Raw genomic sequence first — 19,971 nt, 5'->3', positions numbered from 1 at the left:
GCTCGGCCCCCGTTACAGCGTGTACGTGACGGTGCTCGGCCCCCGTTACAGCGTGTACGTGACGGTGCTCGGCCCCCGTTACAGCGTGTACGTGACGGTGCTCGGCCCCCGTTACAGCGTGTACGTGACGGTGCTCGGCCACCGTTACAGCGTGTACGTGACGGTGCTCGGCCCCCGTTACAGCGTGTACGTGACGGTGCTCATCCACTGAAGAACCAGAGGGATACCAACTGCCTCCAAGTAACCCCTCCCAGTAACCCCTCCCAGTAACCCAGTAGTTCCATGCCTCCCAGTAGACAACCTTCCCAATAAGTCAACATTCTAGTAACGTCCCAGTACCCATAGCAGTGTGTGTTCTCTGCTGTGAAAGCCCACAGTCTATCCTTGGGTATAAACCATTTCACAGTTCCAGGACAAAGTGAGTCTGTCAAATCAGCTTGGAAGGAAGGAAAACACTTTCTGTACTTCCCTTTTCATAAAGGGGACCCTCGCGCTCTCCCAGAAGTTCGGTTGGTACGTAAAACTGGTGAATTCAGATAAGCAAAAATGTGTGATGGTCAAAAAAAAAATGTAGTATGAAGCTCCCGTAACTCTTCTATTATAGTTTGTATTGTTTTCACTGCATCAGGGAAACGGTACAAACATTTCAGCCTTGTTCAGTGTGTAGGAACCCTTTACTAAAGAAAAGGTCCACTCCCACTTTTGGCACACAGCTACAAAACGGTTAACTACATCCTGTATTAGGCGCGCACACACACACACACTATTTGCAGTACACAGGCCAACAAACCCAAACCCTCCAGCTGAAACAACTCCTCCCTCCTAGTAAGTCATGACTCTGGGTCTCCCGACACAGGCCCCCTATTCAGCTCAGTGTGGCCAGGCCACAGGTAACGGGGCTGTGGTGGGCAGAGAGGAACAACTCCTCCTTTCACTGCTCCACAGTGAAAGGCTTCATAAAGGTGCCATACTAATGGGTATTTTATCAGAGACACACAGGGGCCAGCCCAGAGCACAAACACACCCTCCACACCACACACACCTATGAATGGGACTACAGAATGTCAATGACAATTGAATTCCGCACACAGGAGAGATGCCAGAAGAAATGTCAAAGTTGTGAACATGACACACACAAGCAATTTTCCGGAGATAAAATGACAACCTGAAATATGGCAGTGTTGTCAGGAATGCAGAGAGATAACATTGGAGGCTAGCCTATTATTAGATCCATACTAGAACTATTTTATCTAGCATGTCTTCTCTCCGTCTTCAACAGGGTACTACTGCAACAGTGGAGGCTGGTGCCATTTTAAAATCAGACTCATTGTAATGGCTGGAATAGATTAGACAAATCATTCATTCATTACAATGAAGTGGTCTTTCAATGTCTTCTTCCACCAGCCTCCACTGTACCGAAAACAGTCAGTGTTTCTCCACAAGCGGCATCTGTATGTCTTCCTGAGGAGACAGTCGTCAGGTAGCAGTCTCTTCCTATTGGATTGACCCCTGACCTCTGTGCTGTGGGAAGCTTCCTGATGTACGCTACCAGGAAGTGTGAGAGCAGGGGACTGGACTCTACTGGAAACTATGGCACCGCTAGCTGTTAGCCTAGCCAGCCCCATTTAATACCGTTTTCACACTACAAAACTAAAGCTGTGCCGAGCAGAGCTGCATTGTGCTGGCCTGGCTACGCATCCAACAAAGATGCTGGAACCTTGCTGGAAGAAAGTTACTAGTACCTCCTTCATTTCAGACAGCACCTCCCCCATTTGAGTCAGGTGACAGATACAGTCTGTAGCGCTAGCTGCTGTGGCTATGGAGAATCCCTAGAGCATACTCCCTCTAGCCTTCCTCTCTCCCAGGATTAAGTTGCCCCTAGACGCTGATCCTGGGACAGTTTAGCATTTTCCCCACTAAAGGTAATATTAGGATTGGGAGAATTGAAGATGATTCTAGAACTGTACCAAGGGGAAACTTCACCCCAGAGTGTTTCTCCCAGAGCAGCAGACCACAAACACACACTTTCTGCCTCACAGCCAGTTTCCAAACACAAGCAGGATGATAGCCACTATGATCAGAGCAGGCCACCGGTGCCATTCCAATACTTCAAAAGTGCATCCTTTCTTCCCTTCTTGCTTTTAATTAATGTCTCCCTTTGATCCGATCAGGCTCAGTTCCAACACTTCGAAGATCCATCCTTCCTTCCATCCGTATGATTTGATCAGGCTGTGGACTTAGAATTGTGCCACCCCGTGTCTCCTATCTTAATGAAATCACTGATCTGAATGGGTATGATTAGATAAGTGACAGGAACAGTCCCCAACTCAACTCTGTTAGGTTTTCCTTCAAAAGGCCCATTCATTGAAAATGACAACTGCTGGCCTTCCCGAAACAACAAAAGGAGGCCATGGAGTTGTTTGATATTGTAACAGGCCTTTCAGCATGAGGGAAGGGGAGGTAAACACTCACTACTATACAGACTTTACACACTGATGTGACCAGTTCCTTTCTGCACAATGTCAAGTCTGTGTAGGCGTGTGTCCGTGTGTGTGTGTGTGTGTGTGTGTGTGTGTGTGTGGGGACAGGTATGTTTATAGAGGGCTGAGATGGGAGGAAAAGGCAAATCCACGGTGCTCCTTATCTGGTTACAGAACAAAGTTGTGGTCTAGAAACATTTCTCTATTCATTCTCTCCTCTTCCTCCCAGCAGTCTGTTCTCTTTGTATTTTGATGGGAAACGGGAGGAGAATATTATTCAATATTGTGCAAATAATTTTAGAGTGAGTAACCCAATCTCTTCCACTTGGATGGCCCCACACAGTGGGCCTTCATCACCAGGTTCCTGTAGTAATTACACAGCGATTCACCAGAGAGAATGTGAGAGAGAGAAAGCGAGATGGAGAGAGTGAGCGAGCGAGATGGAACGAGAGCGCAAAACGAAAGGGAAAGGGGGATACCTAGTCGGTTGTAGAACTGAATGCATTCAACTGAAATGTGTCTTCCACATTTAACCCAACCCCTCTGAATCAGAGATGTGGAGGGCTCCCTTAATCAACGTCCACGGGGCCCGGGGAAGCGAGAGAGAGAGCGAGAGAGAGGAAGCCAAATAGCCCATTACATGCCTTGCTGCAACACTGGAATCCTTCTGACCTGACTGACCTCCCCTTGTCACAAACTACCAGGAGGAACTGATCCTCTTCTCATCACTGGGGGGGGTTTTGATCCTCTTCTCATCTATTCATGGGTTTTCCAGCTGTTGGTTAGGATAGAGAGATGACACCTGACTAACACTCATTGAGGCTAGTGACTGGGAAACACATTCACACGACACACATTCAAACGCTTACAACTCACACACACGCGCTCTCAAGATCAGAGCAGTTCAAAGGGACAAAGCGGTTCTTCTATTCAGTCAGTGTCTCGTCTGAAATCTCCCCTCCACCCAACCTGCCTGACTCACTCCAGACTACCCATCAATGCCAAGAGGAATACTACACACAGTTGTATGTCCTACTCACTTGTTACGTGTCAGTGTGTGTGTATTTTCAGAACAGGGGAGGAGGCCAGACGAGGCAAAGCTTGCTGATCAAGCAAGAGGAAGGACAGACCAGTCACATCATGAAACCACAGCTCTCCATCACACACACTGTGCAGCAACATCTCTACCTCTCTCTCTCTCACACACCTCCCTTCCTGGTCTTATCAACACGTCTTGTTCAAGCTCTGAGGTTATCCCTGACTGATATCTAAACAGGAAAAGTCACTTCTAGTCTTTGGTTTCATTGACGGGTAGCAGCTTTTCAAGAGAGCTCTACGGACGGCTGTGCTGATCCCTCCCTCCCTCTCTCGTCTCTTTTCTCCTGCCCTCTGTCCCTTTCTCCCTCCATATCTCTCCCTTGGAGGCATATAATGTAGGGTGGACACTGTCAGAACCTGTCATCGACAGTTAGGCTTTCACCGTTGTTGCCAAGCAACCAGTGACACCCACAGGTGACTAACAGAGGGGGCTCTCCAACAAGGACAAATTTAAGGGCCAATCAAACAGGACAATATTACCAGGACAAGTTTAACCTGTTGTTTGGGATAGGGGGCGGTATTTTCACATCCGGATGAAAAGCATGCCCAAAGTAAACTGCCTGCTACTCACGCCCAGAAGCTAGGATATGCATATAATTGGTATATTTGGATAGAAAACTCTAAAGTTTCTAAAACTGTTAAAATTATGTCTGAGTATAACAGAACTTACTTGGCAGACGAAACCGAGGACAAAACATCCAGGAACATTTATTTTGTTGTTGAGGTGACCATGTTTTCAATTGGTTTTCTATGGGAATCTAGATTTCTTTGGGACTTGGTTACAGTTCCTAGGGCTTCCACTAGATGTCAACAGTCTTTAGAAATTGGTTGAGTTTTTTCTTTTGAGTAATGAAGAAGTATGGCTATTCAGAACGAGGGTCGAGTCTAGTGTGCTGTTGTGTTTGGGGCGTGCGACCTAGCGCTCGCTCCACTTTTATTTTATCCCCTATTGAACACGGTTTATTCCGTCTTAAATTTTATCGATTATTTACGGTATAAAATTCCTAAAGTTGTATTAGGAAAGTTTTTTGAAATGTTTGGACCAAGATTACAGATAACTTATTAGATAATGTGTAGTCGTGTTTTTCTGAATCAAACGCGCCAAATAAATGGACATTTTGGGGATATAACGACAGAATTAAATCGAACAAAAAGGACCATTTGTGATGTTTAATGGACATATTGGAGTGCCAACAGAATATCTTCAAAGGTAAGGCATTAATTATATCGTTATTTCTGAGTTGTGTGTCGCGCCTGGCGGGTTGAAATATGATTGTCATGGGTTTGTTTGATGGGGTGCTGTCCTCAGATAATAGCATGGTTTGCTTTTGCCGCAAAGCCTTTTTTGAAATTTGCCGTAAAGCTTTTTTGAAATCTTTAATTTGGTGTATTGCACTTGAGATTATTAGAAATATTTAACTTTCATACAATTTTTTTTAAATTTCGCCCTCTGCAATTTCACTGGATGTTGTCGAAACGTTCCGCTTGCGGAACCCCCAGCCGTAACAGTTTTAAGGGCCATTCAAAAAGGACAACGTTGCAGCTTCTAATTTATGGGCCAATCGAAAATGACTATGTTGTACCTTCAAATTTGACAGTAAAAATGAAACTACGATGTGACCATTGTTTAAAATTTGTGGTGGCTATATGTACAGACTGCCTTTACTGAACAATGACTAAGGATTTTATTAGCTCAATTTGATTGTCAGAATAATACATCACCATGATATCACAACAGTCACCTGAGGAAATCATTATCATGGTATTTTATTAGGATCCCCATTAGCTGTTGCAAAAGCAGCAGCTACTCTTCCTGGGGTCCATACAAAACATGATATAATACAGAACATTACTAGACAAGAACAGCTCAAGGACAGAACTACATCAATTAAAACATGTATTAAAAAAGGAACACGTAGCCTACATATCAATGCATACACAAAAACTATCTAGGTCAAATAGGGGAGAGGTGTTGTGCCATGAGGTGTCGCTTTCTGTTTTTATAAACAAACCAGGTTTGCTGTTTATTTGAGCCATATGGGATGGAACGGAGTTCCATGCAATAATGGCTCTATATAATACTGTATGCCTTTTTGAAAAAAATTCTCGATTTGGGGACTGTGAAAAGACCCCTGGTGGCATGTCTGGTGGGATAAGTGTGTGTGTCAGAGCTGTGTGTAAGTTGACTATGCAAACAATTTGGGATTTTCAACACATTAATGTTTCTTAAACAGAAGTGATGCAGTCAGTCTCTCCACTCTGAGCAACGAGAGACTGGCATGGACAGTATTTATATCAGCCCTCTGGTTACAATGAAGACGCAAGACGTGCCGCTCTGTTCTGGGCCGGCTGCAGCTTTAACTAGGTCTTCCTTTGCAGCACTTACTGTATGACTGGACAATAATCAAGATAAGATAACACAAAACTAGAGCCTGCAGGACTTTCTATACAACCATTGAATATATGTTTTGACCATGCCAGTTTATAAATCTAAATGTACAATGTACTCTGGCCATGTACTCTTATAATCTCCACCCGACACAGTCAGAAGAAGACTGCCCCCCCCTCAGAGCCTGGAACCTATCGAGGTTTCTTCCTAGCCACCGTGCTTCTACATCGCTTGTTGTTTGGGGTTTTAGGCTGGGTTTCTATATAGCACTTTGTGGCATCTGCTGATGCAAAAATTACTTCCTAAATACATTTTATTGATTATGTCATCATGATATCACAACAATCACCTGAGATATGTCATCATTATGTTATCAAAACGGTTTGATTTCATTAAGGCCCTAGATGTATTCTTCTACTTGCTGCTCTGTTGTCTAGAACAACCCAGCGATTACATCATCCTCTATGCAGCTGCTATACTCCAGTGAGCCTGGAAATGACAAACAGGAAATGACTTGAAAATGGCCTCAGTAAAGGGGAACTTGGGCTGACTGAGCAGCACTGGGCCCTGTTCATTTGGGATAGTTCTTAGAATATGTGGACAACTATAAATACCTAGGTGTCTGGCTAGTGTAAACTCTCCTTCCAGACTCACATTAAGCATCTTCAATCCAAAGTTAAATCTAGAATTGGCTTTCTATTTTGCAACAAAGACACCTTCACACACGATACCATCGTAAAACTGACTATCCTACCATTCTTGACTTCGACGATGTCATTTACAAAATAGCCTCCAACACTATACGCAGCAAATTGGATGCAGTCTATCACAGTGCCATCTGTTTTGTCACCAAAGCCCCATATACTACCCACCACTGCGACCTGTATGCTCGATGGCTGGTCCTCGCTACATATTCGTCGCCAAACCCACTGGCTCCAGGTCATCTATAAGTCATTGCTAGGTAAAGCTCCGCCTTATCTCAGCTCACTGGTCACCATAGCAACACCCACTCGTAGCACGCGCTCCAGCAGGTATATTTCACCGGTCATCCTCAAAGCCAACACCGCCTTTGGCCGCCTTTCCTTACAGTTCTCTGCTCCCAATGACTGGAACGAATTGCAAAAATCATTGAAGTTGGAGACTTATATCTCCCTCACTAACTTCAAGCATTGGCTGTCAGAGCAGCTTACCGGTAGCTACAGCTGCACACAGCCCATCTGTAAATAGCCCATCCAACCAACTACCTAATCCCTATATTTTTATTTTATTTTGTTTGCTGCTCTTTTGCACACCAGAGTTTCTACTTGCACATCTATCACTCCAGTGTTAATTGCTAAATTGTAATTACTTCACCATTATGGCCTATTTATTGCCTTACCTCATTTGCACACACTGTATTCAGATTTTCTATTGTGTTATTGACTATGTTTGTTTATTCCATGTGTAACTTAAATAAAAAATAATAAAAGTGCTGAACGATTAGTTACTTTTGAGGTCGGTTTGGGTAAAAAATAAATACAATTTAATTGACAAGATGGAATTCTAATTATTGAACCAACGTTGGTGAATTCGTGGTTTAAAAACTGAAAATGTACAGCAATTTCAGTGAATCAACCAGCATTAATTAGGGAACATACCAAAACGTTTCAAAATGTTATGCCCTGGAAAATAAAAATGAACATTTCTTATTGGACAAGTCAAATAAGTCCCTTCCCTGTTTGAGTATTTTCTTCCGTTTGGTGCCTAAATGAACAACCCTGATTTCAGAGTGTGCGAGAAATTATTGGACATTAAGCACTGTAGACTTCATGGCAACAGCAAGAGACCTGGGATATTCACTGCATTCACTACCTGCATGCAACTATGTTGTGTGTCTCTTGTTGATTGGTGGTTTTGTACAGCTAAGCTACTGTAGTTCATTAAAATATTCTAATTTCTTTCTCACGTGGAAGGATGAAACAAACATACTGTACACAGAGAGAGAAGAGGAATATACTGTTCAGAGAGAAGAGGTAAATGGGAGGGAGGGAGAGCGATAAAATGACTGTACAACTAGAGAGAAGGGAAGGCGGTGTAAAGAGATGGAGGCATCGAGCGAAGGAATGAGGGCATACGAGCACATTTCTTGTGTTGACGGCTGGGGTTCCATAATGCGTTGCAACAACTATACTGTAGAACTGGAGGAGAGAGAAGATTAGATGGAGAGCTCTCAAGAAATACAGTAACTCAGTCAGAAAGGTATGATTTAACACACATTCACTCTGCACGTCTTCTCTTCCTCTCCTGGGATTCTCTGCCTCTAACCCTATTACAGGGGCTGAGTCACTGGCTTACTGATGCTCTTCCATGCCGTCCCTAGGAGGGGTGCGTCACTTGAGTGGGTTGAGTCGCTGACGTGGTCTTCCTGTCTAGGTTGGCGCCCCCCCATGGGTTGTGCCGTGGCGGAGAGCTTTGTGGGATATACTCGGCCTTGTCTCAGGATGGTAAGTTGGTGGTTGAAGATATTTCTCTAGTGGTGTGGGGGCTGTGCTTTGGCAAAGTGGGTGGGGTTATATCCTGCCTGTTTGGCCCTGTCCGGGGGCATCATCGGATGGGGCCACAGTGTCTCCTGACCCCTCCTGTCACAGCCTCCAGTATTTATGCTGCAGTAGTTCATGTGTCGGGGGGCTAGGGTCAGTCTGTTATATCTGGAGTACTTCTCCTGTCTTATCCGGTGTCCTGTGTGAATTTAAGTATGCTCTCTCTAATTCTCTCTTTCTTTTTCTTGGAGGACCTGAGCCCTAGGACCATGCCTCAAGACTACCTGGCATGATGACTCCTTGCTGTCCCCAGCCCACCTGGCCGTGCTGCTGCTCCAGTTTCAACTGTTCTGCCTGCGGCTATGGAACCCTGACCTGTTCACCTGACCTGCTGTTTTCAACTCTCTAGAGACAGCAGGAGCGGTAGAGATACTCTCAATGATCGCCTATGAAAAGCCAACTGACATTTACTCCTGAGGTCCTGACCTGTTGCACCCTCGACAACTACTGTGATTATTATTATTATTTGACCATACTTGTCATTTATGAACATTTGAACATCTTGGCCATGTTCTGTTATAATCTCCACCCGGCACAGCCAGAAGAGGACTGGCCACCCCTCATAGCCTGGTCCTCTCTAGGTTTCTTCCTAGGTTTTGGCCTTTCTAGGGAGTTTTTCCTAGCCACCGTGCTTCTACACCTGCATTGCTTGCTGTTTGGGGTTTTAGGCTGGGTTTCTGTACAGCACTTTGATATATCAGCTGATGTAAGAAGGGCTATATAAATACATTTGATTTGATACTGCCACTAAACACATCCCTCCTGCTGTGTTTGACAGAGCGAACTACACAGTTACATACTGTAGTTACAGGCCCTTTCACAGCAGACCTAAAATTAATCTGTTGGTTTACACTAACTCACTAAAACAAACAATTGAAAATATATTAATGAGAGCATAACATGCTGCTTAGTGGTTAGCTGTATGTTCATTACATGTAAACACTGGCAGATGAAACATAACATGCAGCTTAGTGGTTAGCTGTATGTTCATTACATGTAAACACTGGCAGATGAAACATAACATGATGTATGTTCATTACATGTAAACACTGGCAGATGAAACATAACATGCTGCTTAGTGGTTAGCTGTATGTTCATTACATGTAAACACTAGCAGATGAAAGCCAAATAGCAGTAGACAATACAATAGTGTGTATTGATGTTCTTGTACATGCCTACAAGACGGTGCATTTAACCCTCTAGAATCCATAGGGTATCAAAGACCTATGTACATTGGACTCAGCAGGAGGGCAGTACGCAACACACAGATGGGACCTAGCCCCAGCAGAGTTATGGGAAGACATGGTTGGCTGGAGCTGTGTGTGTGTGTGTGTGTCCTGCCCTCGCTCTAAAAAGACACGTTTTGTGTACGAGCACCAGGCACCAACTCTTCACCACAGAGGGGAGAGAAAATACAACGAATAGCAGCGGCTTGAGAGAAATAACACAGAAATAAGGTGGTAAATAAAGTGTGGTTGTGGAGTGAGTATACTGTAGTGAAGGGAGGAAGATTTAGAGCACTACATCGTTTTCTGAGATGTACTAAGGAATGATCTCTCTCTCTGTTGTATATCTATCTGGTTCAGCGTTGGTCTGTGCTGCTAGGTCAGGTATATACAGGGTAGATCTCCCAGTAGTCTCATGTACCAGCTATCCAAACCTCTCCTTAAATGTTAAACAGAGGTAGGCCCCTCCACAATTACTGCTGATACATGTAGAGGGTGCATGGGTAGGCTAAACACACACGCACACAAAAAGAGGAAGGACAACTGGTCCTCATCTTACACTTTCCCACATTCAAACAGTCCCAAGTACACAATAAAAAGTATGAAAAAGTTAGGCTGTCAGTTCACAGGGCCAGCTTACAGGCTTAAGATGACACAGGGAAGATCTTCAATTCAGGGTTAGGAGCTGCTTTACCAAGGTTGTGTTCATTAGGGCACAACAGAACCATCTTTAAACAGAAAACTAAAATGATTGTTTCTTATTGGACAAGTCCATGTTGATCCCTCCCTGTTTCAATACGTTTTCTTCCATTTGGTGCCTAGTGAACACGACCCAATCAAAACCTGACAAGACCAGAACTTATTGTTGTCTTCAGATTTCACCCACCCTCCAACTGCCACCTGATGTTGACTGTCCCCATACCAGGATGGGACAATCAGATACTAGTAATACTGAACACACTGAGCGGAAGCAGTAGGTGGAGCCTTAAACAAGTGCACATTTCAATTAGCTTTGTTTTTGTTCAATGTAGTTTAGTTGTGCTATTGTAGCATGTGTACAGTTGAACTGTAAGTATCTATTTGTCATGTCTATACAGACTAACATGACTAATGATATGGTATTCTGGTCACAGGTTGCCTAGAGGTCAGAGCGTTGGTTACGAGTGTTAGGACAGAAACACAAAAGGTTGCTTGTTCAAATCCCCGAGCCAGCAAGGCCCTTCTGCCCTTGAACAAGTTAACCCCAAACAACAACAACCGCCCCTTGGGAGCCGATGATGTGGACGTGGATTAAGGCATCCCGCCACACCTCTGATTCAGAGGGGTTGGGTGAAATGAGGAAGACATTACTGTTGAAAGCATTCAGTTGTACAACTGACTAACGTTAGGCATCAGACATCTTTTCTTTATATCCAAGAGGAACCCTCTTACAGAGCATCTTCACCACTTCACCCTAGAAGCTGACTGCTAAATACTCTCTCCAGATGTAGTATCAGATTGAATTGGAGGCAGAGAAAGCTCAGCCAAAGCTCAACCTCGTGTAAACCAATAAATAACATGCAGGAAAGTCCATTCCCACAGAGAGAAAGGGAGAGAAGGAGACTAAGAAGACAGAAGTTGTAGAGGAAAAAACAGGTTCACATGGTTGTTGTGTCATAGAGAGAAAAACAGTAGTACTGTACTCCTGAATCAAAGTCCTGAACAACTCTTCAAAAAACCTGCAACCTTACTTCAGCAACTGTAGGCCTATTTCACACACAGTATGTCTACATCTATTGGTCATTTGTCATTGGCCACCTAGGAAATTCCTCAAATAGTCAGTGAGAGATGAGCAATTCAAATATCTCCTCTGATACCATCATAATCTACAGGCAGAAGTGACAGCTATAGAACTAAACACTGCAATGCATGGAAATGACTGGTACAGATAACGCAAAGGCCTTATTTGCATATATGAGAGAGAAAGAGAGAGAGACAGGAGTGAGAGCGAGACAGAGAGAGTAATTACTCACATGTCCACATACACAGTGTGTGCATATCTGTGTACCTGTGTGAGAAGCATTCCCGTCATACCACACATCACATTCATGAGCATAAGCTCCAAGCATTCCATGCCTCCAGGCTGAGGTGCTCACAAGCTAATAGTTCTCACCTGGCTGCCTGTCTGCCGCTCTCCTTCACCTGACACTTTCTCACTCTCTCTATGAGTGTCCCAAATGGCACCATATTCCCTACATTAGTGCACTACATAGTGCCCTACTTTTGACCAGAGCCCTATGGGCTGGGTTGCCATTTGGAACACAACGGTCTCCCCAGCCTGACACTGTACAACAACAAGCACCTACCTATCAGGAGCTGGAGGTATCAAGAGTCTCATTATATATAACAGTAAGTCCAGTCTCTGTCCTGGGAGTCAACGTGGGACTTTCTGCACTTCACAGAACATCACAATTCGCACTCACTTAGCAGCGTTGTAACTTCTAACCAATCGCTACAACAAACTATAGTCTTGGTTGAGCAAGGGTGACACTACTTTAATTCTCAGGCAGGGTGACGTCACCGCACAACGCTCATTCTGGTGCTAGGCTAACCAGCTAGCGATACCTCATCTGCTAAAGATACTGTAGGGACGGAACTGCATGAGAACCACAGACTAGAGGTCGACCGATTAATTAGGGCCGATTTCAAGTTTTCATAACAAAATCGGTGGACACACAATTTTGGACACCGATTTTTTTTTTTTTACACCTTTATTTAACTAGGCAAGTCAGTTAAGAACAAATTCTTATTTTCAATGACGGCCTAGGAACAGTGGGTTAACTGCCTTGTTCAGGGGCAGAACGACAGATTTTTTACCTTATCAGCTCAGGGACTCAGTCTTGCAACCTTACGGTTAACTAGTCCAACGCTCTAACCACCTGCCTCACGAGGAGCCTGCCTGTTACGCGACTGCAGTAAGAAGCCAAGGTAAGTTGCTAGCTAGCATTAAACTTATCTTATAAAAAACAATCAATCATAATCACTAGTTATAACTACACATGGTTGATGATATTACTAGTGTCCTGCGTTGCATATAATCGATGCAGTGCGCATTCGCGAAAAAGGACTGTCGTTGCTCCAACGTGTACCTAACCATAAACATCAATGCCTTTCTTAAAATCAATACACAGAAGTATATATTTTTTAAACCTGCAAATTTAGCTAAAAGAAATCCAGGTTAGCAGGCAATATTAACCAGGTGAAATTGTCACTTCTCTTGCGTTCATTGCACGCAGAGTCAGTGTATATGCAACAGTTTGGGCAGTCTAATTTGCCAGAATTTTACGTAATTATGACATAACATTGAAGGTTGTGCAATGTAACAAGAATATTTAGACTTATGGATGCCACCCGTTAGATAAAATACGGAAGGAACGGTTCCGTATTTCACTGAAAGAATAAACGTTTTGTTTGAGATGATAGTTTCCGGATTCGACCATATTAATGACCAAAGGCTCGTATTTCTGTGTGTTATGTTATAATTAAGTCTATGATTTGATAGAGCAGTCTGACTGAGCGATGGTAGGCACCAGCAGGCTCGTAAGCATTCATTCACCAGCACTTTCGTGCGTTTTGCCAGCAGCTCTGCTGTTTATGACTTCAAGCCTATCAACTCCCGAGATAAGGCTGGTGTAACCGATGTGAAATGGCTAGCTAGTCAGCGGGGTGCGCGCTAATAGCATTTCAAACATCACTCGCTCTGAGACTTGGAGTAGTTGTTCCCCTTGCTCTGCATGGGTAACGCTGCTTTGAGGGTGGCTGTTGTCGATGTGTCCTCGTTCGAGCAAGGAGAGGGACGGAAGCTATACTGTTACACTGGCAATACTAAAGTGCCTATAAGAACATCCAAAAGTCAAAGGTATATGAAATACAAATGGTATAGAGAGAAATAGTCCTATAATTCCTATAATAACTACAACCTAAAACGTCTTACCTGGGAATATTGAAGACCCATGTTAAAAGGAACCACCAGTTTTCATATGTTCTCATGTTGAGCAAGGAACATAAACGTTAGCTTTCTTACATGGCACTTTTACTTTCTTCTCCAACACTTTGTTTTTGCATTATTTAAACCAAATTGAACACGTTTCATTACTTATTTGAGGCTAAAGTGATTTTATTGATGTATTATATTAAGTTAAACTAAGTGTTCATTCAGTATTGTTGTAATTGTCATTATTACAAACTGTTTTTTTTATTATATATTTTTTTTAAATTATTATTATTTTAAATCGGCCGATTAATTGGTATCGGCTTTTTTTGTCCTCCAATAAATCGGTATCGGCGTTGAAAAATCATAATCGGTCGACAACTACCACAGACAACTTCAGAGGTGTTTGGAAAACGCTCTATGTAGACTTAACATAGGGCCTAGGCTAACCATGACATAAGGCTCTTCTCAACTCTTTAGCAATATATTTGTCAAGCCATGTTTGGAGAACTAGTAGACAGTGCTAAAACACAGGAGAGGAGGAAGAGAAGAGAAGACCCAAGAGACCATCGTACCACTGCCATTTTATCTTCAAAACATACAGTCAAACAAACACTCACACCGGAACCCGTTGCTATGACGGCCAGGGGTTTCTGTGGCAACAGCGCAATATACTAAACTCAACAGAGACTTAGTCACTTCCTGTCTCGTTCACTCCTTCCTCTTCTGAGTGTGTGAGTCCACTGGGGGACCTAGGGGATGGGTGTGTGTCAGAGTCCTCTCAAAACCTAGGCCACTAGCTACTTCAGGCATCATTAACCTGTAGGCCTGATCACCACAACAGACAAAACACACTTTTCTTTTCAATACTTCTACAATATCAAACATCACATGACAGTGAGCAGGTATTAATGAATGAGTATAGCATGTTAGTTCTGGTACCGGATGTTAGTTCTGGTACCGCATGTTATACAGGGATTAAGTAAACAGCACATCCAATGTGGAAACTGCAGCATTGCAAGCAGGTTTCAACACACATACAAAATCCTCAACCTCAGAGGGGTTGCTAATACACATAGCAGAGCGATAATGACCCCCAAATAAGGCAGTCCAAAAATGATATGAAATGTGATAACTAGGGAGCACTATGACTGAAATGGACATAAAAACATGTCTAACCTTACAGAAGTCAACGTTTCATAAAATACTGACATTTGTACTACCAGGCCAGCACAACAGGTATTCAGGTGCTGGAATGGAACAAGGATATTCACATGCACACACACTTTTACCTTGCATGATCGTTCATTAAACCTTGTTTTAATCTACAACACTTAAGCTTTTCTATTCAAGATCACATTGCCAACCATTGTTGATCTCAGCAGTATGTCAGAATTCCAACTATCTGTTCCTCAAAAAAGAATAAGGCAATTAAAGTCTGAACACGGAAGTCCGATAGGGAGTAGTTCACCCACATGTTATGAAACACACTGATGTAAAGCCCATGCCAGCAATTTCAACAAACACCAATGCAATAGTTGAGATGCAACACTGGAGCTAGAATACGAAACAGGGCCCCTGTTTCCTTATAGGGCCCCAGACTCCCTAAGAACACTTCTGTATTCTCTCACATTGGAAGTGTGGATGAATGGCAGACTATTTGCATTCTCTGTCCTTCACGGGCTGTGGTGAGACCCATTTCCCTTCCTACTGCGGGTTGAAGTCTCCCCAGGTACATATCCGGTAGAATTTGTATTGGTCTGCTTTTATTCATTTTTATACCAGCCAAAAGAAAAGGCAATTACCAACTAATGAAAAACACACACTCTTACCGTTTCGCCTCCTCGAGATGACAGAGGTATTCGTAGGCCATGTTCTGCTGCCTCCTCTCGTCCATCTCCTCTGCTGTGAGTCGCTCCACACCATCCAGAACGGCTGGAAAACAACACTCACAGGGTGAATACTAGCTCGCTCATAACAGCATAGCTGTACAAGAAACACTCACTAGGTGAATACTAGCTCGCTCATAACAGCATAGCTGTACAAGAAACACTCACTAGGTGAATACTAGCTCGCTCATAACAGCATAGCTGTACAAGAAACACTCACAGGGTGAATACTAGCTCGCTCATAACAGCATAGCTGTACAAGAAACACTCACTAGGTGAATACTAGCTCGCTCATAACAGCATAGCTGTACAAGAAACACTCACTAGGTGAATACTAGCTCGCTCATAACAGCATAGCTGTACAAGAAACACTCACTAGGTGAATACTAGCTCGCTCATAACAGCATAGCTGTACAAGAAACACTCACTAGGTGAATACTAGCTCGCTCATAACAGCATAGCTGTACAAGAAACACTCACTAGGTGAATACTAGCTCGCTCATAACAGCATAGCTGTACAAGAAACACTCACTAGGTGAATACTAGCTCGCTCATAACAGCATAGCTGTACAAAAAACACTCACAGGGTGAATACTAGCTCGCTCATAACAGCATAGCTGTACAAGAAACACTCACTAGGTGAATACTAGCTCGCTCATAACAGCATAGCTGTACAAGAAACACTCACTAGGTGAATACTAGCTCGCTCATAACAGCATAGCTGTACAAGAAACACTCACTGGGTGAATACTAGCTCGCTCATAACAGCATAGCTGTACAAGAAACACTCACTAGGTGAATACTAGCTCGCTCATAACAGCATAGCTGTACAAGAAACACTCACTGGGTGAATACTAGCTCGCTCATAACAGCATAGCTGTACAAGAAACACTCACTAGGTGAATACTAGCTCGCTCATAACAGCATAGCTGTACAAGAAACACTCACTAGGTGAATACTAGCTCGCTCATAACAGCATAGCTGTACAAGAAACACTCACTAGGTGAATACTAGCTCGCTCATAACAGCATAGCTGTACAAGAAACACTCCATTTACAAACATACACAGTACACACACTGAGTTGAGTCTAGCTCACACTCAGATTTATAGTAAACACGCACGGATTAGCAGACACACAAACAAACAAGTAGGGAAGATCAACAAAATAAAATGCAAGAACCTTCAAATGAACAGTGAGACAGACTTCTCTCATTCTGCATGTAGGAGGGGTAGAGACTGTCCCATCCATCCTGAATATCACAACTGACATAGTCGTGTTGGCCGCCATCGGAAGCACAAAGATGTAAACAGTCTCAAGAAATCATTATTCATTCATTGACAGGCTGATTCAGCTCAGTTGTCATGTTGAACTGTCCTCAGTGCTATGCTACTCCATCCCCTCCCAGTCTGGTTACAACTTGGCCTCACCACCAGTTCCACATAATGAGATGTTTCAAGGGTTACTGATCGGGGAGGCCAACTTAGCTTTAGTCACTCACTACACAGTAGCTAAATGTAGGCCAGGTAAATGTAGGCCAGGTAAATGCAGGCCAGGTAAATGCAGGCCAGGTAAATGCAGGCCAGGTAAATGTAGGCTAGCCTATGCAAACTTTGTTTAAACATCTCCAGCGTTTGACATTTTTTCATTTCTGTGGAAAATGTCTTATCACTTCAAGTGATCCAGCAAATATGCCAAATGAAATGCATGGACGTTCTTTCAAAGAACTCGGAAGAGACAGTAATAAATCGAACCTATTCTGCAGGTAAACAAAGCTCGTAGCTCACAGTTCTGTGGTCTAGGCTAGGGCCTAGCCCGCTGGTTCCCAACCTTTTTCAGTTTCTGTACAACCAACTGAATTTCTCTCTGCCAGGAGTACCCCGTCATGTGCATTTTACCTGTAGACCCATGGTCTCATGAGTCTACTCAAGTACCCCCTGTGGATAGGCCAAGTACCACCAGGGGTCTAAGTACCCCTGGTTGGGATCCACTGGCCTGGGCTACAGAGACCTGCATGGTAATGTTGCTGAAAATATCTTTTTAGAGCTGGGAGGGAGAGAAAACAAGTGCGCATGAGCACTCGCATTACAAGAGCTAATTGTTTCAGGCTCCTTCTGGTGATGTCTAGGCCTTCTGAATAACGGTCATATCAATTAGAACCTAGGCTACGTGACCATTACAGAATGGAAAAGTCTCAAAATTGTCACTTACAATTTCCAGGATTTTATTGTGGGGTTTTATTCTACTGACTATGATTAAAATGATTATTATTGAGCGGCCTTAATCTCATTTATTAGCCGAGTAAATTTATCAAACAACTTGGTAATTTACAGTGGCAGTAATCTTGAAAGCAGTTGACAAGCCAGCAAGTACAGTGGTATGGTTCCCACTTAGGCCAAGGCTACTGACTGCCTCAGGTAAGCCTAGTTCACTAATAACAAATTACATCTGTAAAGCACTTTTCATTACAGAATCATTTCAAAGTGCATAAAATCACAGATGTAAACCAATACAAAAATTATATCATTATTTTATAAAATACAATTGAAAAAGACAATATCCGAATGTAAAAGTTTTTATTAAGATCAATGACGGGGCTACTAGTTTACATATCAATAGACCAGTAGGCCGTCAATAGATTCCAATGAATCGACCAGGTAAACCAGTCAACTATTGCATCGTCTTGTTACTTCAGATTCCCTATAAGAAAACAATGTGGCGCCTTATCCTTTACTGTGAAAAATGCAAACATGTCAAAATTCAATGAGTTGGTGCTATACGGGATCCTACCATAGACGTCCCTACTTTAACCCCTACCTTTACCCTTGACTAAACCTAACCATTTGAAACTATTACTTCAATGACGTCCCAAGAACCAAGGATTGCATCGACCAAATTCAATGTAGGCTAATTTAATTCGATGTAGCCACGTAAAATTGCAATATTGTAGCCGATGTAGATGAAAACGCGGAAGTCCGAGCCTACCTACCACGCTGTCAAAAGTCTAACCAAAGTCAAACATATGAATATAGATAGAAAGAAGAAAAAACGCCTGTGAAAATGTGTTGATTAAAACAATTAACTAATTGTTAAACTTCTGTAAACTATGATCCCAAGGTGAGCGAACAGGAAAAGTTTTTAGATACTCACACCCATATCTCGGCCGAAGCCCGTCTGCCTCGTCTGAGGTTGACATATTCTCTGAATAAATGTTATAATCCTCACTCCCCGGGTTGACGAGGTCAAATTATAGTAGTTGAGATGAAAGCCTACAGTTTCGTCCAGTTCTCTTTGCGGGCTATATAATTGAAAAAGTCGGGAAGGCGCTCTCGGCCCCCTTGTTGAACCACTGCACGGTTTGAGTCGAGAGCTGAGACTTTTTTTTCTTCTTCAAACCTAACTGATGTCACCAGGGTGTGTGTTCCTTCCTAAATCCTAAAGTATGCGTTCGAGGAAACACCCATCAGCAGCCACTTGACGAAACTGCAGGCGCAGCGCCCTCTGCTGCTAAGAGGCACTGAAATAACCTTCCTAAAGGCACGCTACGCATTGTATGGTGAAATTGACCCGACACTGATTAAACTCAGCCCCCCCAAAAAAGTCCCTTTTTCAGGACCCTGTCTTTCAAAGATAATTCGTAAAAATCAAAATAAATTCACAAATCTTCATTGTAAAGGGTTTAAACACTGTTTCCCATGCTTGTTCAATGAAACATAAACAATTAATGAACATGCACCTGTGAAACAGGTCGTTAAGACACTAACAGCGTACAGACGGTAGGCAATTAAGGTCACAGTTATGAAAACTTAGGACACTAAAGAGGCCTTTCTAATGACTCTGATAAACATCAAAAGAAAGATGCCCAGGGCCTATGCATGCTGCAAGGAGGCATGAGGACTGCAGATGTGGCCAGGGAAATACATTGCAATGTCCGTACTGTGAGATGCCTAAGACAGCGCTCTAGGGACACAGGACGGACAACTGATTGTCCTCGCAGTGACAGACCACGTGTAACAACACCTGCACAGGATCGGTACATCCGAACATCACACCTGCGGGACAAGTACAGGATGGTAACAACAACTGCCCGAGTTACACCAGGAACGCACAATCCCTCCATCAGTGCTCAGACTGTCCGCAATAGGCTGAGAGAGGCTGGACTGAGGGCTTGTAGGCCTGTTGTAAGGCAGGTCCTCACCAGACATCACCGGCAACGACGTCGCCTATGGGCACACCATCGCTGTACCAGACAGGACTGGCTAAAAGTGCTCTTCACTGACGAGTCGCGGTTTTGTCTCACCAGGGGTGATGGTTTGATTCGCGTTTATCGTTGAAGGAATG

The 19,971-nt window shown here is 43.4% G+C and overlaps 1 protein-coding gene across 1 annotated transcript in view; it reads right to left on the bottom strand.

Moving 5' to 3' along the window:
• iqgap1 (IQ motif containing GTPase activating protein 1) overlaps positions 1 to 19,012 on the bottom strand; it is a 70,281-nt gene extending 51,269 nt beyond the window's left edge. Inside the window, exons 1-2 of the mRNA XM_038994427.1 lie at positions 18,781 to 19,012; positions 15,575 to 15,677 (exon numbers count right to left, since the gene is read on the bottom strand). Of these exons, the coding sequence (XP_038850355.1) occupies positions 15,575 to 15,677; positions 18,781 to 18,826 (149 nt within the window). The 5' untranslated portion in view covers positions 18,827 to 19,012. The remainder of the gene's footprint in view (positions 1 to 15,574; positions 15,678 to 18,780) is intronic.
• Positions 19,013 to 19,971: the final 959 nt, after the last annotated feature.

The sequence above is a fragment of the Salvelinus namaycush genome, chromosome 1, assembly GCF_016432855.1.
Source record: "Salvelinus namaycush isolate Seneca chromosome 1, SaNama_1.0, whole genome shotgun sequence".
In the NCBI taxonomy this organism is placed as follows: Eukaryota; Metazoa; Chordata; class Actinopteri; order Salmoniformes; family Salmonidae; genus Salvelinus; species Salvelinus namaycush.
The sequence above is the reverse complement of the archived record's forward strand: the minus strand, read 5'-3'. Positions and strand labels throughout refer to the sequence as shown.